The sequence below is a fragment of the Leptopilina boulardi genome, unplaced genomic scaffold (genome assembly GCF_019393585.1).
Source record: "Leptopilina boulardi isolate dan_hultmark-lab unplaced genomic scaffold, ZJU_Lbou_2.1 LbouV2_202, whole genome shotgun sequence".
NCBI classification, from domain to species: Eukaryota; Metazoa; Arthropoda; class Insecta; order Hymenoptera; family Figitidae; genus Leptopilina; species Leptopilina boulardi.
Window position 1 is genome coordinate 1,127,519 of NW_026137755.1, and position 25,820 is coordinate 1,153,338.

A 25,820-nucleotide genomic window follows, 5' to 3' on the forward strand; every position below is an offset into this window, starting at 1 on the left:
TTTATTTTGTCGTGAACAAAAACTCAACGATCGTAAATTAAGAGTTTACAATCGTCCTCCTTGAAAGGCATATCTCAGGTTCCATCTTGTAAATACCAATGCGAGTACATTTGTAAAACTTTTCCATCGTTAAAAAGGATACATTTACTGAAAATATAATTTTTGCGAAATTCTCCTCGGAATAGTGCATTTGGAATGCTATTAATTCAGATCGTTAATTTTCTGATTCTAATTTTAGAGACAGTTTAAACCGAGAATTTTGTTTTTTTTCAGAACAAAAAAAAAACGCAATAAGTACCGATATATTTATCCTGTAGAGATGTCCTAGTCGTGTGTTACAGATTTAGACACTGTTTTTTAATTTTTAAAATTAATTACAGAGATGAGACAATTGATTCTTGAGAAATTGTATAAATCAAAAATCTTTTGTATTTATCGCTGAGTCGTTAAACAGTTCCAGGTGATATCAGTCGTTAAACTGAAACAAAATGCGTGAACCACGCTCGCATTGCAAAACCGTTTAGCTATGGTATCCCTTCATTCGACACAGCGTGAACAATTTATCGACTGCGTGGCGCAGGTCTTCTTTTATTGTTAAATAAATAATCAACCGGTTGTTCCCATGTTGGGGATAATTTATTATCCTCCCTCGCTGAAACCATATCCCCTCTTCTTCTTCTTTTTTTTCTATCCTTTTTTCTCCTCTCTCTCTCTCTCGTTGTGGCGCACGCCCTTGCTGTTTATTTATCCTTCCTTCGTTGTTCCTTCTTTTTAATCCCTTGGTCCTTTCGTTTGGTGCCTTATGCTAAAAGGGGGCCCCGTTGTTTCTTTAATTGACAATCCCTTATGGGATACGAGGTGGGAACCAACATCGTCCCTGGCGCACCAACATTGTATTGTTTCGAATTTTTATGCACGCAACTATGGCACATACCAAAGTTATATGTGTGGCGTTTCGAGGCACAAGTGCGAGAGAAACAGACGCCAAGTGTGCGGGAAAGAAAGGCACTTCTTCTTCCATATTGCCCTTGCGCGCGAGATGCAGGAATTAACGAGTAAGGGGCTCCATTGGACAGGGCGCCAACGAGTCCCATTAAAGGATACCTTCTACTTTCAAGTTCGTGGCCGAAGACTGTGTTATTTTTTTTTTCTCGACCTCCTCCTCTTTCTTTCTTTCTTTCTTTCTTTCTCTATACAGGTGGAAATCCGCGACCACCAGTTCTCTCTTTGAATCAAGGTCAAATTTATACAAGACACAAAAGCTCATGGCTCTTGCAATTACTCCCTTTTAATGTGAGTCTCTACAAAAACCCCCCACACATTATTGCTTCACTCGAGGAAATAATCGAATTCTTTCCAATTATACAGGAATTTTTTTAAACTGTTTAAAAAAAAATTTTGTTTTTTGTTTTTACTACTTTAAGACAGTGAAATATGTTTTTAAAAATGGGAAACTAACCTCAATTTGTGATCAATCAATTATTAATATGCCTTTATTTTAATTTTACTAATTTTGGTTATTCTAAATAATTCATCTAAAATCAAATACAAATTTTTATTCTGTAAAAGAGTATAAGGAAAAAAATTGATAGACTTTCAATTAAAATTTCTTTATTCCATCTTTTGAGAGTGAATTTTTTTTTAAGTATCTTTTCCTCGCACTGGAGCCTCGAATGTTTCGAAGGCAATTAAATACCCGTGACCATGCTCAAGCACCATACTCACCGCCCAATGCGCTACCTTAACGATTGTCTCTGGGTCAAGGGTCGCATACGCATACCGCTAAGAATATAATATCGCTACCACGACTCGTATATATATATATATATTTTTTTTTTTTACTCTCTCTCTCTCTCTCTATGGCTAAGAAGAATATCATGGGAACTATTATGCTTATTAGGATAAAAAGTAATAAATTATAGAAGGCTAATAATGGGAACCGTGTGCGCGCGTAATTGATGTATGCAAAGGAAGTCGTTCGTCTACATCGTCCGCGAACTTGGTAGAAATAAAAAAAAAGATTATCCCGCGTTATGGATGTAATAACAATTAATTCTTAAAAAGTATGCGCGTTAATTGTCTTAATTTATAATGTGTAATGCATTTTTTTCTCCTGCATTTTTTATTACACTCAAAATATTATTTTTGAAAAATTATAAAGATTTAAAAAATGTAATTTTTATATTTAAAATATAAATAAAAAAATACATATAAAATAAAATTTGCTGTTATATTAATGATTAAATTAATTATAACTTTTTATGAGTTTGCAACGTGTGTGTTTGTGTAAATAAGTGCAATATAATATAATGAAAAGCGGGTGGAAATAAGGGTGTAATTATAAATATTTGAAAGGGCAAAAATTGATGCCAACGCCCTAGAAACGAAATCATAACTCTAGATCATTTACACTTACAATGTCTGACTGAAAATACATTTTCTACTGCGGAGTATCTGCAGATGTTGGTATAAATACCTATGATTATATAGTTTGTTTTTACTGATTATCAGCCTTACATCCTCATATATTTTTGAAACGACAGAAATATGGCTGACTAGCGTGTTCGTGCGCCATTAAACTCATTTTAATTCTTTTTTTCAGACAATATTTCTACGCTCTATAATAATTCAGTCATACTTCGCTTACATAGTTTGAATTCGATATCTTCAGTACATTTTTTTTATCCTTTTATTTCTCTAACATATTCCCATCTATATTGGGATTATAATCATAACAAGAACGGAAAAAAATATTATTATTATTACTATTATTATTACGCTTATTATTTAATATTATTATTGTTGTTAGTAAATGTCTATAGAAAATGAAAAGTACCAAATTGTGAGCTGAGAAATAATAAAAGTGAGAAGTATTTATTGCCAAGCACCACTAAATAAAGAGTTCTCGTTTTCTGCGCTTATAAGTCCATCCTTTACGCGAGGCTAATAAAGCAATTCTGGTCTTAATTAAATCTAAGACAATCTTGACACTAATTAAAGTAAACATCCTACACAATAAAACTTGCCTGGACGAACGAGAATCGGTCCTAAGAATTAAAAGAAGTTAGAGAGGAGGAAGAAGAAGAAGAAAAAGAAGAAGAAGCAAAGAGTGAAAGAGTCAGTGCCATGGGTTATAAAAAACGGCAGTTTCGAGGTTTATCTCTTAGAGCAGACCTTTTACTTGATTCGTCTCAGGTATAGTTGATAAAAGACGCTACGATCATCAAAAACTGAACTTTAATGCAATGTTTCCTTTATAACTTCTAAGACATTAATCTTCTGCTACCAGACTCTTCTGTTTTTTGAGCTGTATAGAATCTATATTGAGAATAATCGATATAAATTTGAGAATAAAATCATATGTGAATCAATCAAAATTTGTATTTAATTCTTATTTTCATTTTATTTTACACCAATTTTTATTTAATTATAAGTTTTTTCCCTGATTTTATTTTTATTATTATTCTTTAGATATCTTTTTTCAAAGCTCTTTTTTTCTCATCGTTTTTTTCTTTTGCAAAAAATTCTCTATTGACCTTTTTTTTTATTTCTTTTCTAGATATTTTTTCTATCTTCAGTATATTCTTATTCTTCCCTCCTTTTTTCTTTCTGGTCACTTGTTAAATTGCATATTTTTAATTACATTATGTTTACATAAATTGATTTCAGATAAAAGTTTCAAGCAACCGTATACAGAAACACCCCCTTCCAACTTCCACCTCAGAAATAATAATAATAGTAATAATATTTGCTAATAATATATAATCGTATAATAACGGAATTTTATCATTTTGCAAAAAAAATGTACTATTTTTCAACTTTTTTTTAGTAGTAAAACAATTGAATGTTATTATTTATAAAAAAAAAATATATTTCTAACCTTATCTTCCAATCGATGATATTTCGGACGATCAGCCAGAAACACACGCGATTTAAAAAAATTTCGAACACTCCCGAAAAGAGAATTAAATTAATAAAAATACTTTACTGAAAAAGAATTTAGCGAACGCGATTTTAAGAATTTCGAACACTCCCGAAAACAAAACAAAAATTTTACTAAAATGACAACAAAAAAAAAAGTTTTTAAAAATTATTTCATTCGCGAATTAAATTATTCGAGCACTCCCGATAGTTGTGAAAATAACAAATAAAAAATGCAAAGAAAGAAATTTACTGTTAAAATTAAAAATTTACATTCACTTTAATCACGTCTGAACAGGTCAATAGACAAATTGTAACTGATTTAATTACTTTTGGAATTCTCCAAATCGTACATTGTTTATGACCTTCCGCTTGAGGCATAACCTTTGTATATCTCAATGTAAATATTAGCAAACACCTTGGGATATGCAGGTATAAAGATAATAAAATTTCACAATCGCATCGAGGCAATTAAAATACTTGGAAAATAATAATTTTCAATTTAAAATATTAAATAATATTTTTTTCAAAAAACTTGGTACTATTTAAAAAAAAAATTCTCTTTTCAAATATTTTGCCCCTTTTATTTCAAGATTTTTAATTTTAATTTTTATTGTATATGTAATTATAATTCTAGGTTTTAATCAAAATTCCCAGCTTTTTCCTGGTAATAAAAATTCTTGGTCTGTGTGTGTGTGTGTAAAGAGGATTGTGTGACGTAGTGAAGCAGGGTTAACCATAAATCAATCAGGCCCCATTCGTGCAGACTCGAAGAAGGTATAACCTATAGCGACTAGTGTCCGACATACAGTAGGTGGACGTTCAGATGTTTATATCGACGTTTCTGTTTGTTTGTTGCAACGTTTATGCCTTCGTCTCGACTAGTTCACTTGCACCTATACATTCTCTCTCCCTCTCTCGATGTTCTGTGTTAAAATTTACGATGGCCCATCACTGAACAACCAACATTGACTGTTAGTATCAGCCTGATACTGACGAGTGCTTTAAACGAACTATAGGATTAAGTTCAATCGATAGTTATACTCTACATTAATTTAATTTACACCTTTTTTTTTTTTTTGCTTCGACAAATCCCAATAAAAAAGTTTGTTGCATTTAAAATCGGATTTTTAATCCAGAACTAAGGTTTGTTGTTGCAACAGATTTTTTGTTAACAAAAGCAATAAAAAAATTCTCAAATCGAATTGAAGAAATAGCTTCGTTAAAGAAAGAAAATATTTATCGTCAGCAAAGTTAGTTAGTGGGAGTGAAGAAAGATTTTTAAAATACAAGAGAGCGAATGTTTATTACCACGAGGTAGTAATTTAACGATCATTAGCGTTTGCTCGGAAATTGAAATTTTTGCCATGGAACTTGCATAAGAACTGTATATACACGTATATATAGCGCAGCATCCTGGTCCCGTATCGGTATTTGGAGTCTTTAGTAGAAGCGTTCCTTTTTGCATTGTGGTAATAGGATTTAAAGTAAGCAGCCTCCCAAGCAGTGACCAAAAATCGGAGGAGTTTATAGCCAAGAAGGCGAACGTTGCATTGGTTAGCGGTAGCAGAAAACAGCAGCACGATGTATTAAAAAGGGAGAGGATGAGTCGCGCGGGACAGAAAAAAGCAAAGATGCTGTGTGCTCCCTACAATTTTAATTAACCCGGTACCGGGTAGTCGATCGCGATCGAATCGGGTGCACGATCTACAAGGAATCTACATAAGATCCTCCACTCGCGACTACAACTCAATCCCCTCTTTATATATTCCCTGAGGGGGCCTTAGCGATGCACAATAATACTCAGCGCGGTGGACTTATCTTTCGAATGATCGGAGATAGCGTGGCTCCTATACGGCAGGATGCGGCGAGCTCATATTGTCCCTTCTATATACGCTAAGTAACTTACCAACCTTCTTTCTTTTCATTTTATCTCTTTCTTTCTTTCTCTCTCTCTCTCTTTTTCTCATCGATCCCAAAGGTGTCGAACTCTTCGAGATTCTGTACGATCATGTACCTTTTCTTATAAAGTTAAGTACGAGGTTAGTTACTTTTCCCTCACGGGATGTTAATACTTACACTCTGACATGCAACCTCTTAAAGTCTAACAATGAAAATTGCTTGTATTCTCTTCGCTTGCTTCCGTATTCTGATGGAATGGACTCCTAAATAATGTTAGGTTCATTAGAGATCATTTTATTAAAACATTGCATCAATATCACACGGAAATATTGAGGAAATATTAATGCAATATTATTGAAAATATTAATTTTATTGTCAAACCTCCCGGGCACCAAGGTGGTCACCCATCCAAGTACTAACCGTACTCAGATGCGCTTAACTTCGGTGATCGCAAGCCAAGGCGCTTTACCGCCAAAGCTATTATTATTTTACTATATATTTCATTATTTTTGGTTTAAACGATTTTTTTTTAAACACTTTTTTAAATATTTAATAGTGTTTACTTTCTTATTATATTTAGTTTATTTACTATTTAATTACCAATAGTTATTAATTAAAAATAATAACCAATCTACTTTATAAATTAATGTTACCAAAAAACTATAAATGTTTTAGAAAAAAAAATATTAAACTTAACTATAAAATTGTACTTGTTTTTTTTTTTAAATAAAAAGAAATTTTGGTTTTGCACTTGTGAAGTGATCACGTTACATTGAATGATAATCGTCCACGCGCCATGGTGGCCGGGGGTTTATAATACCTGTTTTTGTCGCTTATATAGCAGTCTTACCAGAGATAATAATAATCCCTAGCAAAGGAGACTTCTTCTCTCAGTCATCTCGAAGATAAAAAAAAAAAATAATATTAACGTATTTATATGAAATTCAATCTCGTATATACTAAGATAAATAAAGTATATAATTTTTGCGCAGTATTTATTTCTTTTTTTTTCCCCTCTTAAGAACTTCTTCTTCTTCGATTCCTGAAAAAGGGTTCTATAAAAGTACTTGAGGAATAATATCGATGATGATATTCCGTATTGAAGGCAACTCATCCTTTGGCTTAATATTTGCGTACATATATAGAGAGAGAGAGAGAAAGAGAAGAAATACGATAGCGTTCCGTATGTAAAACCATCTGGTGTGTAAAACGAGATGTTGGCTCGCTCGAGTATTAAATCGGACCCCCCTTTTAACCCCTCTACCTCTTTTTCTTATTCACCCAACCCCCCTTTTTTTTTATTTCTTTCCGTTTTTCTCTCAATTCCTCTGTTGATTGAATTTTATTTTTTTTTCCAAAGGCCTACTTTAAACTTAACGTCGCAACGAACTTACGATGAACTCGTTAACATTTGCGCGCATCCAGAACAACTGACACGCGCGTTGGTACTTATCCTTCCATCCAACCCAACTGTCCCTTTCAATTATTTGCGCCTCATCGAAAGCAAAGACAAAGAGATTTTGTTGTTTCAAGGATTATTAACTGGAAAGTGCGATGTAGTTTTGCTTCCTTTTTCTCATGATGCGATCAAAAGACTCACTTGCTTTGGTGTTTATGGAACTTGAAATATACAAAATTAAATCCAAATATTTAACGCATTTTTAATATTTATATTTTATAAAATTTATAAAAAAAAATGTTAAACATTTGTGACGCCCTCCTAACGAATTATAGGTTATGTTTATGATAGTCTTATTAAATGTTAATTTCCACTTCAAAACATAATCTATAATTCTTAAGGTCCCTTTCTTCATAACGCGTCTCAAAATTATAACAACAAAAAAAAAATTGAAAATTTTCTTTATCTTCCAAGAGTAAAATATATTTCTTAATGAAAAAAATTGCTTTTATTTGCGCGTGTTTCAAAAGGTGAGATATAATGTCACCCCCTTTGGGGGTCAATTCTGAAATCGGAGCCCATATACGCATTTATGTACGAGGAACGAGATTGACGATCACCAAAGTCCTTTGGCATTCCAACGTTGAACACATAGCAAACGCATTAGTTAACGGGTCCTGAAAATGACACTCTATATCAGCTAATGGGTAATTAAAGTCTCAGCGTTTACGTTTCGACTAAATTTATGAAACTTAATTCACTGCGCGCGGCGCTCACTATCAGTTCAAATTTTATGGGGGTCGGTCACTTAAAAAGTACAAAATCTCGGATAAGTATACACATATACATATAACTGAAAATACTTTGACGAAAGCGCGAACTGTTATTTATGAAGCGATACATTAAGATTATCCGTGGGAAGTACGCCACGATGAAAAAAAAAGAATGTCCAAAAAAAGGAAAAATTCAGAACCTAAAAAAAAAATCAAATTCTATAAAATTATATAATAATAATAAATTATTATTATTCTTACTATTAGGTAAATTAAAATAAGATTAAAAAATGTCTAATTATAAAATTTTGAATCACAAGCTGTTATAGTCGAGCAACGGCAATTTCGTTATTAATCTTATTTTCCACAAATCTTGATTTTTGTTTTTCATTTTCTAATACAATATCGTTTTCTTTTTTGAATGAACTGCTGTTGCTCGAGTATGAAATCAGTTCAATATGGCGTGTTGTTTACAATTTACTTTTATTGAGAAAAGCATTTTTTTTTTTTTTTTTTTTTTTGTTGCACTTTGTCGACTTTGATCGTTTACGTGAAATGAGTAAGATCGTCGAGAAGTGGGTTAAACAGTAAACAAACGTACATATACACAGTCAGTTATACACTTTTCTTTTTTTTTTTTTTTTGTTTTTTTTAAATTCTATAGCTGAAAATCTTGCACAAACTAAATATAATTATCGATGTGAATTATTTATTATATATACGACTATATATATGAAAAACGATGTTATTTATATAAATAATATATTGTGTAGACGAAGCGTGCCATTTCCTCAATATCGCTCTACGATTGTTAAAAATCCCTTTATTTACAGAAAAAATTAACATGTTTAAATAAATCATTAACAAAATTTACTAATAAAAGTAGAAAAAAATTTGTAATTTAAATAAAATGATAAATAATTTTTTTTTAAATTCAATAGATTTGTGTTAATTTTTCATTTTTTGTTTTTAAAAATTTTTTTTTCTTTTTGAATCACGAGAAAATGTTAATTAAAACATTTTACAATACGAAAATTGATATATTTAATATAAATATTTTCATTAGGAAATATTTATAAATATCTACATTATTTAAAAATTTCATTTATATTTATAAATATTTCATAAATATTTATAAATCATTTAATTAATTCTAATTTTTATAAATATTTTTCTCAAATAATATTCACGATTTTGGTAAATTTTAGGTATATATTTTGTTTAATCAAAAATTTTCTTTCTTTAACTATATTTTTATTCACACTTTGTTTTTTTGACTTGCTACGTTAGCTCTTAATTGTAATACTTACATTATTTATTTTTTTTTATTCACATTTACTAATATTTTTATTCTATTTGACTATATTTTATTTTAAATTTTTTCTCCCTTCACAATTTTCTAATATTCTTATTAAAAATTCTATGCAATTTTTCTTTTTTTTTCATATTTCTGTTAAGAAAAGTTGTCCAAGCTTATAATTTAATACGAAACAGTTTCGACATGGAAAGTTTTAACTTTAAAGCGATGTCTAGAAAATGACTCGTTTATTTACATAGAAATTTTGCATCGTAGATTCACAACTTGGAAAGTCTACTTGTTTTTTTACGTTGACTAATATATTTTGACATGAACTTAAGAGTTCTTTTCAATTATTTTTATTATTATTGAAAAATAAAAATCGAAAACAAATGAAAATGTTTTGTGTTTTTTTTTAAGCAAAGAATTTATGGCAAATAAATTATATTTTTCACAAATGTGTATTTAAAAATTCATTTGCCATTTGAGTAGAATTTTACGTAAAAAAATTACGAGATGATCTCAGTGATCATTAAATTTTTTAACGCAGTTTCACCTCAAAATTCTTATCGCACTACTATCGCACGTCAATGGAAAATTACAGTTTTTAGAAAAAACTAATGACTGCCAATTTTATGTTTATTAAACAGTAAATAGTTTTTTTTTTATTTATTATAATACTATTTTTAACATTAACTAGAAAATTTGTCTAAAAACTACTATTATTATATCACACAGTGTATTCTAAAATCAAATCATTTATAATAATAAAAGTGTACATAAAAATGATATTCTTACTTTTTTTCGCTATTTTTATTTCATATTGTTTGATTCTTTGCCAAATATTATGCATATATGTTATGCATATTTTTCAGTATATTTCAAAATTTTTTTTTCATATTTGATAAAATATAATTTTCTTTTCTTGATGATATCGTCGGTTATTCTCTAACGTAATAATAATATTATTGACAACGATAATGTGAATAATTTACATAATTAATATTTATCGTGAGAATCCGAATTAGCGTTATCGTTCTTCGATTATTTTTTTTTAAATTATTTAAAAACGCGTTTCATAGAAAAAATTCGTTTCCGAATTTTTTTTTATCAGATAAAACGGGGATAAAAATTTGCTGTGCAAAAGTGTCTTCTCTAATATAACTACATAATTTACAAAAAAAATGTATTAGAGATGAATTACCTTTCTATTTTTCTAATAACTAAAAATAATACAGTACAGTCTATCGATCGCTTTTAAGAGAATAAAAAACGATTATAAAAATAAGGCACCTGCTGCATTATTTAGGGGAAAAAATCATAACTTTTATTTGAATTTAAAAATTTAAACAAGAATGAAAAATATAAATTTTTCGGATTGACGACAGGTACCTTAATCGCTGTTGAGATAATGGAGATACGACGAAAATGTATGTTTCTTTTTTTTTTTAGCGGTGGAGAGGGGCTTTAATAGAAAACGACAGCAGGAGAAATAAAGAAGCAGAAAAGGTGCTCGAGAAGTGTATATATAGAGGAGAAAAAGGAGAAGAGGTCAAGGAGGACTTCGATGAGACAGAGGCGCGCCCAACGAAGGGGACTAATGCCTCTTAATGTAATTCTGGGAGAGTTGGAAGATAATGAAATTGTGGAGAGCGCCCTCAAGTGTCTTAAGAAAGCCCTGCCACTGACCTTTCTCATAGTTGATTTGCTTCTCCTGCTGCCGTGCGTTGTCAGCCGCAATCTTCAGAAGACCCTGGATATTCCTGAGCATTGTTTCCGTGCTCGAAACAGAGGGATCCTGCGTACTCTGCGATACTGCTGAGGCTATCTGCGAATAGTTCAACGCTTGGGGACTCTCTGAACCTCGCGCCCTTAATGGTAGATTCTCCGGAACGTCCGAAAGATCTGCAATTTTAAAAATTTACAAATATTTTCTATTTTATTTTAATAGATAAGCGTCTAATTTATAATTAGAAAATAATACTGTGTATATTTGAATTTAGTTCACTGACGCCACCGCAGAGTGGCGCTGTGACGATTGTTTTAAATATTGATAAAATGATACTCAATAATAATTCAAAACAAGTTTTTTTCTTTGATATGGTTAATTTTAAAAATGAAATTAAAACTTCTACAAGTAATTTTAGAGAAAATTAATAATTTCAGTGTCACTTTTTTTTGGCCAATTGGGGTAATTTTTCATGAAAACATTTTTTTTTTTACTCGGATCGTTTGTAGTTGAAAAAGAGCAAAATCGTAATAATAAATTAAGCAAATGTTGGGCTAACATCGCCAACGGTTTGAGAACTTATATCGCGTGCGTGTATCGCAGTCGTAACGTTCTGAACGACTACTTGTTGCCCATCGCAGTCTTTGATTTAACTTTAACACAATCAAATTAAAACGCCTAAAATTAAGCGTTTCATCTTACAAACATTAGTATCCATTTTATACTTTGTTTAAATCTCTTTTATTCCCCTTTAAAAAAAATTACGAATACTTTTTAATAGTATAGGATGATTCTTTTTTAAAAAGATGTATTCTTTTTAAGACAGATTCGTAAAAAATAAAATTCTAATAAAAAATAATAATTTTATCACTTTGTTGATAAATTTATTCTCTTAAAATAATATTTTTTATTCCTAGGAACTATATGAAAAAGAATCTTTTTGAATTGAATAAAAGTATAGTTCCAATTTCTATAGGTAAAGTGCTTCAGGTCATTTCTGAGAATAATGAGTGCATTTTATATATACTAATTCTCTTTTGTATAATCTTGTTTACAAACGTTCTTTTGTAACTGCATGGAGGTCCGCAGAGATATTTCACGAAGAATCGACGATATTCCCGATGCGATGGAATAAAAGGGATGTCTTATGGTTATTGCATTGCCATGAGAGAAAAAGAGAGAGAGAGAGAGAGTACGAGATGTCTCGCGTGGGTTAGTCTTAAGTGACTGCACTTGGCTGGCCCACATCGCGAAGCGAGCTTTGCCACTTGCTTTATGGCCAATGATATGTGGTTTATTGTATCGTCTTTTAATTATCAGCGTGGCACACACAACTACAACGGAACAGCATTCGGTTACTTATTGCTGCATTCGTCGATTTAATGCTCGCGCCTTCGACACCGATTTGCCGGCACCTTTTGATAACGTCCCTTTTCTATAACTCACACATTATCCTTTATATATACTCTTATCCTCTGCTTCTCTCTTATTCTGTTTCATCTTTTCTTTTGCCTTCATTTTTTTCTTTTTCTATTCTATTTGTACATCGTAATATGTAATTTTTACTAGGATTTTTTTGTCGAAAATTTGGAAACGAAATTTTGAAAAGTAGCTGCAAACAAAAAATATAGCAGACAATTCCAAGAAGCTGCGAGAAAGGGTATACGAGTGTGTCTCATTAAATCAGAACGGCATTCCACGAACGTGTATACTCCCACGGGCATTCGATGGGGTTCTACTTCGATCACCATAGGTAGTTGTACCAAATGCATACAACACGCTGAGAGACAAGGTGCTTCAGATGAAACTTCAGATTTATACCTTTAATTCGTGTTTCCTTTAGGAAATTTTATTAAATTCAGTGAGTTTAAACCAATTCAGATTGTAACTTCGAAACAATTTCCAACAAAAAATAAATGAAAATTATATTGCAAAAGAAGATCATATAATCAAGAATAATTGTTCCATAGTATCTCTGATCCATTTTTATTTTTGATAATACAAAACTAAAAAGGAGTTATTGCGTCCTTAAGTTTTTAGATTTATTAATAATAATTTCCATCAAGATGGCTCTTTTGTACAAGTAATCTTTTGCAACTAATTCGTTGATCTTACCAATCTTTGAGGAAGGTTCTTGGGTAAAGCACTTTGGACAATATTCCTTGCGATCCAATAAATGTCTAGTGGTACCCCATAATGGCAGCCGCACTTGCGGCAAACGACTTTCCTATCAACCCTTGACCTGGTACGTTGTTCTCCGATACAGTCAAGATGAGAGCATTTACTCACAACTTTCATACAATACCTATATGTATATATAAAAGAGAAAAGTCTTCCTACAAAATTAACTTTCCATTCTAACATTAAACTTTAAGACCGGAAAAACTGCCCTATTTTTATTTATACATAATAGCCATTTTTTGAAGTTAAAAAACATATCCTAGAAATGTGGTTATAAACAAAGAGTGTTTACAATAGTAATTTTTAAAAAAGTTTTATTTTGCAATATAAATATCTTGACTTGACATTTCTGTCAACGATGGTCAAAATTAAGGTTCAAAGATAATGAAGCCTTCGATAAGGGATTTTTTCTTATAAATTCGTCAGTCAACCCAATTAACGTATCAAAACTTACAATGGAAGAATCGATTAAAAATCAATTCGATTATTCTGCCTCGATGAAGCCAAGTGTGAGGCTCAAACTTAAGATAGCACTGCTAAGTCGAGAGAAGAGATCGTATCTTAAACCATCTTTCATTATTAAAACGAAACTAAATACCGAAGATGCGAGTCTAATGGTCTCTACGCTCTCACAGTGGTGCTTCATTCTCAACCTTTTTCTAATTAAACAATATATATATATTAAGAATCCTGATAAATGTTCAAATATTCAACACGTAACTCAGTTTAGAAATAATTGATTTTATTAATTAAAAATCTCATCACTGTTATTTTTATTATATTATATAAATATAATAATATAATTATTATAAATATCAGTTTTTGTTTTTGCTAACAATTAATAATTGTAATTACATTCAATTACATAAACGATAAAATGGAACACTTTGTAATTTCGCGACTACTATAATTACCAATTTTGTAACCTCTTTGTATCATAAATAATTTTTTTGTTTGTTTATTTCTTGTTTTGTTAATTTTACTCATGAGGTGACAACCTCTGAGCACGATTCACTATAAGAGCGAGAAAAAAAAAACGAATCCCAGAACTTCGTTTCGCTCTGGATGATCGATGAGAGGGTCAGAACCACCAACCAGTCGTCTCAAAGAACTCATCTTTAGAGATATGGCGTGTCCAGTCAAACCGATATAATTATTTTCCATCTGCATGTATTCTGCCAAGCGTGTAAATCATCAGATCTGTTTGTTTCTTACGTTTGTTGGCGAATTAAATAAACTGGAAATTTTATTTCTTTTTTTTTTTGTTTCATTCTCTTTAGATCCTGTGCCGAGGGTATATATATATATGGGATACACACGCAGTGAAATATCACTGTTGTTTTAAGTGATAATTTATAATACTAAATTGGCTAAATCAACTAAATTTTCTATATTAACTAAATTATCTCCATATCTAATTAAAAAGTAAATATTTATCTTCTTCGATTTTTTTGGGGAATAAAGAAAATAATTTCATTTTAGAAAACTTTTGCAAAAGTATTTGAAATATAGTAAAAAAAGAAACTTACCTTCATCCTTTAGATTATCCTCCTCAAGGTCCTCTGATAAATTATCATCTTCCTCTTCGTCATCTTGGGACCGATGTGACGCTCCAGCTTCACTTCCAGAGTGTTCACCTACACTACCACTTAATGCCGTTTTCGATAGATTCAAGACTGGACTGTGACCTACCGAAGAACCTGAAAAAAAAATCCAAAAAAATACTCAAAATTATTAAACATATAAATGTAACGAACAAAAATTTGAATTATTTCAATTACTTTTTTTTTTTTAAATTAATCACGAAATTAATAAACTTTGTAAATTATTAAAATGGAATAATTTAGAAAGAGTAAATTGAAATTTGCATTGGATTTTAATCTTCTTTATGACAAGATGGATAAGAAAAGATTTTTTTTTTAGTGACCAATATTCTTCCCCTTTTGAAAATGAACTAAATCTCGAATTCCATCTAGAAAACACAAGCAACCGAGTTTCCTGCTGACAAGTTGATGGATCTTATTTATACCCCCAACGCATCTCTATTTAGACATAAACACACTGACTATCCACTTTCCAGATCTCTCTTATTTCCAATTCACCGTCTCTATATATACAATTTTCCCTCGCGAATTTAATGTCCCAGCATTTTAATCCTGACATGGATGGATTTTGTTTGACCATATATACCACTGACCATATGTTTACCTCATTCCAACAATGAAGAATATAGAGGTTTCATTTACCGAATTACAAAATTTATTTCATTCAAATAGTGATTATTATCAAATAAACAATTGAAATATTTTCAATAATAAATTAATGAATTATTTGATAATAATAATAATAATAATAATAATAATAATAAATTAATTATTATCTATTGTAAATAAAAACAGAAATAAAAAAAGTACCGCTATTGTAGTTTAAACATTAAAAAAGCGGATTTGTCATTTATAAAAAATAATTTATTTGATAAAAAGAAAGAATTCTCTTACCATTGTGCGAACTGGGATTCCGTGGTTTACAATCTAAAGCTAATACTCTTTCTCCTTCACTTCGATCGTCCTTCAACCTGCAACAAACAGTGAAAAAGACAAAAGATGAATACAGGAAACTTAAATTTGAATTCACATATCAAAAAGTATTAATTAAATAATTATTCTATCGACTCGAGAGACATGCAAAATATGTGTGGGACGATAAATAACGGTTTCCGACAACGATGCATTCGTTCCTTTCATGCTTTATTATATGCGCAGCCTTCTCAATTGTCTCTTTGTCCCTCTTAGAGGCGTTGATTGAAATATCATGAGAATCGTATTCACAAAAAAAAAAAAAAAAATGCATTTCGCCTCTATTGTAGGCTTGACTGTTTTAAATAAATAAAAAAAAAAAATCATCCGTGAAAGTCGTTGTATATATCAGATGTACAATTTTCAAGCATGACACTTTATGTCTCATTGATAAAAGCAAATGTTAATTGTCAAAGAATTAATTGCTTTAAAGCAACTTAATCATACAGGAAGAAATTTATGCCTCTGCATTTGCATATGAAAACATTTTCAATGAAATATATTTTTTTTTTCTATTTTCTTCGAATAAGTTATGAAAGAAGAAATAGCAATTTGAAATTATATAGAAAATATTACGAAAATTTATTTTTAAGATTAAATAAATTTTATTTATTGTAAAAATAATTTTTTACTCCAAAGACTGTTATTAATTTAATTATTATTCTTAAAAATGAAAATTATTAAATAATCAGATTTTGATTCATGCGTTGAGAAATTATATCTCATTAAAGTCTTGACTTGGATACTCTTTTTTTAAAAATAGCAATTGCCATATATATGAGTTCTATCGAGACTTTGAGCACGTATCTTGAGTCTCTAATTATTGGCGCATAGAAGGGCGTATAGACGTAATGAAACCCGTAACGTATTAACACCGTTGTATAGTCATGGCTCTCTTATCTATGTGTATGAACTGTGTCGGGGGTTCATAGGTATATATATATATATATAAATGGATACGCATGTTCATACATTGAAGAAACGTGGTTAGCGCGAGCGCCGCGACGCTTCGGCGTAATATTCAACTAATTACAAATTTAATAACCTCCGGTTCGTTGCCGGTTATTGCAGCGCCGCGACGTCTACGCGAACCGATTTTCTCCTCTTCCGAAGACGATGGACCTGAAGAGTGAAATATACATCTCTCTCACTCACTTTTATATATATATATATACTATATATGTATATGTGTGTTGGAGAATTGAGGGTTGGAGAACGTAGCTACGTTATGGCAAAGAGAAACGTTAGGGACGAACCAAGATATTCATCGGTGACCTTAATCGACTCGTATTACCAATTAAAATTTAATTATCGCTCGAAAATTAAGTTGTCGCGACAATCTGACGCACACGATACTGTCTCGATCGGGACCAAACTTCAAGGAACTTGCCTAGACTCTCTCCCCCCCCCCTTCTCTGATATTCTAATCATTCTCATTTAATCTACTTGACTATTATCAAATAAATATTTAAACCAAATAATTTACAAATTTTTTTTTTTTTCGTTATTAAATAAACTCTATTTGAAACAAATTCCATCTAATTGACACAATTTTTTTAAATGTATATTTAATAAATAATAAATAGTTAATAATAAATAATAAGCGAGATAAAAAGTAATCTAAATAATAAAACAAGAAACTTATTGATGTCGAAATATTATGTCAAAGGGCTAATGTCACCCTTGACGAGGGAAGAAAAATCTTTCTTTTTTGATATGCGAAAAGCGAAATTCTTTAAGATTAAATAAAAAAGCAAGAACATAACGAGTTATGAGAAACTTTTAATCCCATATCTGCGGCTCATCTATTCCATAAAAGAAGAAGAAGGGAAGTTTTTCAGCATCGACGAACTTTTTAAGAAGCTGAAATCGTTAAGATTTTTGTCTCAAGAGATGTTTGTGGTTGTACGCAAACTCGTGGTTTTCTCTTTCTTTCGCGATAGAGCGAGTAGGGAAAACAGCCCTAAGGCAAAATCAGAAGAAATATTTGACGCGTAAGATTTTATCGAAGAGAAAATTCAAGGTCATTGCTCTTGGCAATGTGAATTATCCATTAAAAAAAAAGGAATTAAAAAAAGGAACTTAATAAAAAATAGAATGAAAAGAAGAAAAAAATAAGAATTAAAAAAGATGTGATTAGATTTTCATTTACGAGTCCCTTTTTCTCTTTTACAATAGATCTCATTTTATTCACAAATTATTCTCAGGGGTATACTTTTTTTTCTCTCTCTCGCTTTTTTTCTTTTAGCAGTGGGTAGGCCTTCGCACCTCGAATCGAACCGCGGACCATTAAGTAAGAAGTTAATATCATTAAACATAATATTGAGCGCATCTGGGAGCCGCAGAGCACTTACCGTGGGCTCTCATTCTCTCCTCTCAATTCTCGTAACCATTCTCTGCGTCGCAACCATGTTCTCCTACTTCTCTCTGGGCCACCCATCCTCCCTCCTTTTTCTCTTTTCCCCCTTTCCCTTTTGGCGCTTTAATTTTTTAATGAGAGAATGCTTTCAAAGAGCCGGGAGAGAAATATACAGTGTCTACGAGCGATAAGTTACGGTCGCGTTAAAGAGAATGGAAGCTTCCACTTCTTCTACTTCCCTCATTTCCTCATCCAACCTATACGGGAAAATGGGTACCGCAAGTGTCACGGACCATTATCCCAAAACGTATCGGTTTATTTTTCTTTCTTTTTCAATTTTAGTCTTTGGATATCAAAAAAAAAAATATATAAACAGTCAAATCTGCATTATCATTCATTGGTAAAACAGATTTCACTATTCAAATCGGTACAAAAGTCTATACTGTCAGTGAAATATAATATATCTGATCTCTCGAAAAATAATTTTGAAATAAAAAAAAAGTTTGATATTTCACTACACGAAAGAATGTGAAACATGTTCTTTGGAATGAGACATAATTCTCGAAACGTTATAGTCCCCAAACGATTTCTCGTGCTGATCGTATATATTATATACAATGGAGGAAATCCCGGGGAAATCAAAAGCATCGTCCGCATAGCGCATATTGATAATGACGACAACAATTGTAATTTTGTTGGAACAAAGGCTTTCGCATATAGCAAAGGTATGCTACCGATCGTCGACCACACTGTGCAGCTTTTCCAATAAACGATGTGTACCTTGAAACACGTGCGCTCTGATACATATATATATATATATATACATATATAAAGTATGCGCGAGCACATATCGGACATAGAAAAAAAAAAAAACCTGTCCCTACCACTGACGAGTGTTATATGCATACGTTGTAACTTTCTGGTAAAATATCGCCAACCACATAAAACTTAAATTTCCACGAAAGAATGCTTTCATTGTTTTATAATTAGAAAAATTGAAACCTTACTCGCTTTTATTTTATATATTAGATAAAAATTTACAATCTCTCTTTTGAATTAATGAGATTTTACTGCTTTATCATTAATCGGTAAAACAGATTTGACTGAACCAAATTTTATCATTAATCGGTAAAATTAACAGATTTAACGTAATCAAATCTTATTAATCGGTCAAACAGATTTGACTGAACCAAATTTTATCATTAATCGGTAAAATTAACAGATTTAACGTAATCAAATCTTATTAATCGGTAAAACAGATTCAATTGTATTAAATATAGTAAAAAATGTATTATCAAAGAAAAAATTAGGTTTTCAAATGAATTAACAACAAAACATATAATATTAAAAGTGTGAAGTTTTCGGTTATATATAAATTCGAAATAACGAACGACCAAAAGGACAAGGGGTGTTCCTGTAATGTGATATACGAAGAACGTGGATGACTATATATATATACTAGTAGATACTGCTACTTGAAGCAAGCACTCTGGACTGAAAACTCTACCCTCTAGTTGCTGACATTCGAGGCAAAAGGGGTTGTTTCTCGCTTATAACGAGTCGATCCTTCAGGATCTCTCCTTTTCCTTTTGCCCGCGCGCAATGAACAAGATGAGTTCCGCGCCCAGTTGCCAAGTGCTATAGTCGGCGCGTTATGCGAATAATTAGGAGGCGTTCGGGGACGAGCAAAGTCGACTATCCGGTTACCACGGAAAGAAGAGAACCGCACGGATCTTTTAATCCAGATGAGTTCATTGTCGAGAGATAGAGAGAGAGAGAGAAAGAAAGAGAGTCAAGATGAGAAGAGACGCGCCGTTGAAAGCTTCAGACTTGTTTGGATTAATTCTCAGTCATCTGAGAACGACATTTAAAGAATATACTTTCAAAGATAAAAATTATTATCATTAAAAATTAAAAAAATTCATTTCGTTGTAAAAGATGAAGAAATTTTCCTTTTTTTCAAAATTCTAAGGTATTAATTAATTTAATACCAAATTTGATTAAACAAAAAATTGTATATAAAAGAAGAAAAAACAATTCCTATGAAAGGAGAATTGAAAAATGATTGAGAAAATTGAATTACAAGAACAAAAATTGCAAGCGATTCCCGCGAGATTCTCGCACAAATATCATCGGACATATCGCGAGCCCGAGACATTTATCAAACAGACGCGCGTGTGCGGCGTATCGAAGGGCAGTGGAGGATTCAATCAGCGAATGCCTCACATTCCTCGGACATCGAATAAGACGTTTTCGAATTAATTTCCAATTTCTCAATCGCAATCTCCTTTTACTTTATGATTCCCTTTATATTGTCAATATTACTGCAAAAATATTTGATTAATTGCCATTGAAAAGTCGAATATTAAAAAAAAAAGAAAGGCAAATTGACAGAACAATCGTTGTAAATTAGTAATTGTACCTCCACCTGCAGGCAAACTAATGTTATTACTGTGTCGACTTTTATGACTAATAGACTATACGGCAGCAGTCACAACTTCTTTCGTCAGTCCTTTCATAACGAGTCATATGATAAATGATCCGATTGAGATTAATTTCTCATCCTCCTCTTCCAACTGTTCTTTTCAATTGCTTCTTCCATATCTCAAACCTAAAGGAATCACAAAGGGGTGGCGCAATATTTCCGCAAAATTTCCAATATTACCGAAAAAAAAACAATCTTTCAATTTTCATTCACGATTTATATATTCTATTTTTAGAATATTTTTTTTCGAATTTTATATTGGAAATAAATCGAAAGGAACTTAAATTAAGAAAAGAAAATGACTCAATGAGTAGCTTAATGAGACAAAATCGTGCCTTCATTCTTTTTTCCTTCTTTTCGTCATGGTACTTTACTTTCTCTCCTTGCGATAATTTCAACGAATCAATAAACATCCAAGTTACCCAGGAGCAAACTGCGAGCAAACTCCACCCTGATTTCTTGTGGCCCCGTCCCCGCACACGCCGTTAGAACAAGCGAACCAGCTAATTATGTATCCCCTGCGGGACCCCCGCAGACAGGAAATGAGACTCCCTGAGAGTTCTAGGCGTTTCATATATATATATATATATAATGTCGAGAAAATGCTAAGGAATATACAGTTGGATTAAGTCTAAGAAGATACGAGGGCCAAGATAACATGAGTTTATGTCCAACTATTAAAGGACACAGTGAGATTTTAATTAGGTGACGGAGAAGATATTCGCTTAGGAATTTTTTTTTTATTGAACTAAATTGTTCTTACATTGGGACGACTGGATTAGAGAAATCGTTAAATGAAGACAATGCTGATTAGTAAGAAAGATAACGGTCTGTTTAAGATTCCAAAATTCCATTGAAATAGACTGCTAACTTTTCCCCCGTATGTTTTAGCGTTCGTTTTATTCCATGCATTCACAAAAGGACAACTGACAACCTTCGTTTAAATCAGTGACAATTCGAATAATTTTCAACAAAGTCGAAAAATTACAGAAAAAACTGATAAAAACAATCAGTAATATATTTCTTTAGAAATATATGACTTTTTACAAAAGGACAACTGACAACTCAACGCTATAGCACTCAGCGATTGTAAAATAAATAAGTAACGTAAAGTTAACGCAATGCAGATATATATCTGTATACATATGAGTTGACGGTAAAGGGAGATAGCAGCAGGGTCGCCTAGAAAGGGTTTGAATTATGAAACAAGTATATATATATATACGAAATGCTGTATAGATGCGCCGCCAGAATTGTTCTCCGAGTGCAGACATAAGGTCGAATGTGATATCATATACCAGATAATAATAGATCATGGGAGAGAGAAAAAGGGGAGGGGGAGAAAGTGGGATAGTAATGGACGCAGGGATATGGGTTTTTTTCTCCCCCTTATAGCCAACTTATCCCTATATCCAAATATAACGAAAAAAGTTGACACGGTAGCTCTTCTCCCTTATATATATACTCGAGGAGTAGAAAAAGCATTTTTCAATTCAGCGAAACTTTACGATAGGAATCTTCCCTAAGCGCGCAATGCGGCCGAAGAAACATTTGTACATAAATCTGAAAATTATGACCTCCCCCTCCTCCCTGACCTCGCCCTCGTCCTCAAATCTCCCTTCCAATCCTCTGCACGGCATATGCCTGCCAACGCGTAACGAAAAGATAACCTAGACCCCTTTTTGCACCCACACACAAAGGGGGACATTTAACAAAATCCACATAGTAGTTTTACAATACAAATGTTAATAAACAAATTAAAAAATTATAATCTAACATTTTTACTGCGAAACAAAAGAAGTAAACACTATTTCATGTATTTTTTTTTATTTCTTTAAAGTTTATTCATAATTTGAGAATAAATTAGAATCAGGCGAAAATAAAAATCAATTTCCAGCATTGTGGCGGGTCTGTTGAATGATTCGATTAAGGGCTATCGATGGTCGTTACGGGACACTTTGGCTCTCGCGAGGTGGGGCGGCTTATCGCGGTCTGAAATGGAGTCACTTTCACAAGGATCGTGGGGATTTTTTTTTTTTTTTTTTAAAACCCTCTCGACTTTGACTCCCTATTTTCCCCCATGGATTTTTATGCGTTTTATGTCAGCCTTTTGATGCGATTTTCAGATTTTTTTTATCTCGCTCCAATTCCACAAGAATTTCATTTTAAACATTGTCAATATAGTTTCAAAAAGAAATTCATATTATTTTTAAATACCTATAATTTTTAATTTGTAATTGAAATGTTGATCTGATGGGGTAGTGTCTAGTTTACATCTGGGCCCTTTAAAAAAAAACTGACTGTTATACTTTATCGAAACAATGTCCAACTTAGAGAAAGTCAGGGCCTTGACAGTTTTCCTATAAATCACCCTGTGATAATGTTTATTTTACTTAAATAACAAATTTAATTTACTTTAAATAAATATAAATTTTTTTCACATAACTGTGAAAAGATTTTTCAGTTTACTTTGTCAATTTTGATTTTCGATGTAATCGGGTCAAAGCAAGTTTGGCTGTGTCAATGGATCCTCTCTCTCTCTCTTTCTCTCCATCTGTCCATTTTGGTATATAGAAGTGGATTTTGAATTGAGAGTGGACAGCGCCCCTCAGTAATCGTTTTCCGTATAAACACAAGTGCCTGAGGGTGGTATTTCTACTTGGCATTTCCCTTCCATTCCGCGTTCAAAACGGAATAGAGCTTGTCACCAAATTGTCGGCTCTAATGATAAATTACGCCCTTGACTCGGGACGCTTCGTGTGAAAGCCGGCGGGAGAATCAAATTGCAATTTGTTATTTGTAATTCCGAGTGTCGTTTAATATACTCTCGCGATTCTAACCTCCCTTTTAAACCCACACGAAAAAGCGGAGAAGGGAGAAATGCTTAACCGAAACTTGATGAGAGAACGCAGAAGGTGTGTGATAATGGAAAGGGTTGACGTATCGAAATAAAGCCCGAAATTCATTAAACAGTAATTATATATATATTCAACTGATTTCTCATTAATAACAAGTGTTTCCTAAAATCGTTTCTACAAAATTGAATAATTATAACAATTAGTAAATATTAAAATAACAAAAGAAAAGTCAGAAAAAAGGAAATTTATCTTTCAGTTCGTCGAATATAATCAGACGAGTAGTTGACAATCTTCAAATCGCAAAGAAAGGGGATGCATCACCCAAAAAAAAAAGAAGAAAAAAAAAAGACGAAGGAAAAGAATAAGTTCGATCAGTCAGAGGGTGGCAGTTACCGTTTCGGTTATGGCTTTCGGAAGCGTCGTCGAATCCTATTCTTGCGCAAACCCGATAAGAGGCTTTTTACGCGTGTTATTTTTCCACGCATGCACGCGTAACCTTTCTCCCCTTCTCCTCTTTCTTTTTTTTATCGCATCTAACAGGAATAAAATTTGCACAAATCGCAAAATATATTTTCCAAACCAAATGAATTTCGAGTTAGTTTTTATTTTTTTATTATTAAATCGCGTATAGAATATTTTTCTTCGATTTACAATTGAAGACTATACGAAGGAGCAAAAAAAAAAAAAAAACGGGAGTGGAGTTTATTTGCGTTTTGCCTGGCAGCTGAGCATCGAGGCGTTCAAAAAGCAAAGTTAAGGGGGAGGGTGGGTGGGTGGGGGGGTTAGATTTGAACCGTCCGAGACTTCAACCCTGAACATAACACTCAACCAATCGAAATGGTTCGCGAAATATCTCCCCTTAGGCTAAAGGAATGAAAAAGGGGTAAATCGAAATGGAATTATTTATACGCGTCCATGGTCCAAGTTTTACAATCGATAACATAATATACCCTACGGAAAATTTCTGGCATGATGAATCTTAATTCATAGTAAATTCCAAATGCTTCAAAATTGTACAATGTTTATCAAACTACGGGGGTGGGGAATGATAACTTTTCCTTGAAACGGTTCCTGTAGCAACGATTTACATAGTAACGATTATTATAGCAACGGTTCGTATAGTAGCGGTTACCATACAAAAGTTATTATAGGAACGGTTTCTATAGTAACGATTACTATAGCAACAGTTCCTACAGAAATTTTTTGTTGGATTAAATGGCAGGACAAAATTTATTGATATCAACAAAATCGATGACTACACAAATAGAGGAACAATTCACGTTACTGAATTATAATGAGAAGATTGCAATTATAGACAGAGGAAGAAATATATAAACGTGTTGGCTGAACATTGAATCGGGTTAGCGTCAGATCACGTATTTCGAGTCCCAAATAAACATAGTGTGATAGAGGGTGAGATGTACAGGGACGTACATGGCTAAAGGCGCATCCCCTGAGCCGTATCGATCGTTGACTTTAAAATTCAAAGAGACCGACAATAGCTTCCCTTTCCGCCCTGCCCCGTTATACTACAATATCATATTCCGTTCCTTTCGTTTCATTGTCTGCTAAAGCCTGCGCTAATAATAAAAGATTGCTACCCTGGCAAGCAATGTCAAAAGAGAGATAGAGAAAGATAGTGAACAAGTAAGCGAAAGGGAGAAAGGTAGAAGAATCAAGTTAAGGATGAGATGGAATGAGGGAGGGGGTGGTAGTGGTTGGTAGCAGTCTTTCCAACTTCGGTACTACATCATCCCGATAGCGTTTCATAATACTCCGCTGAAAAGTTACGGATTCTGTCTGAATTTAATATTTCAGACACGAACTTACCGATCTCCTTTCTCTCTGCTATTATTTCGATTCTCATTGACTTCTCTTCGCAACTATTAATTTCGATTATATTCGAGTAAAAACAAGAAACTTGAATCACATAAAAAACGAGATGACTTTAAACCAGATGTAATATATAAATTTCTTTTAGGGCAAATTAAATTTATTGAACGAAAAGTTGATTGGAATAATACTGAAATAATATTATTTTTCCCGTTGAGCATTAATTTTTTTTTTTTTTATATTTACAGGCGGGAACATTATTTATGGATTATGTATGTTATATGTGTTAATCTGAAACGTATATATATATACTTCCTTTCAAATCCATTTTTTTCATTCTAGCACGTCATTCAGAGAAAATTGAGTTTTTTTCTCCCTTCTCCCCCTTTTGCTTATGGAAGGGATAAAAAATCGTAGCAAGAAACTGTTTTAGCGTTCGCATCGACTATAATAACCTGAATTCAACTTCCCTGTTTTGAGTTATAAACCCGGAGAATGAAAATTTAT

General features: G+C 32.2%; 1 protein-coding gene across 4 annotated transcripts in view; it reads right to left on the reverse strand.

Annotated features, from left to right (window-relative positions):
- LOC127278418 (dachshund homolog 2) overlaps nt 1-25,820 on the reverse strand; it is a 188,963-nt gene that overhangs the window by 68,254 nt on the left and 94,889 nt on the right. For all 4 annotated transcript variants that reach the window (XM_051300148.1, XM_051300146.1, XM_051300145.1 and 1 more), the window contains 3 exons: nt 15,701-15,777; nt 14,732-14,902; nt 10,982-11,197 (listed from right to left, as the gene is read on the reverse strand). In XM_051300148.1, the coding sequence (XP_051156105.1) occupies nt 10,982-11,197; nt 14,732-14,902; nt 15,701-15,777 (464 nt within the window). The remainder of the gene's footprint in view (nt 1-10,981; nt 11,198-14,731; nt 14,903-15,700; nt 15,778-25,820) is intronic.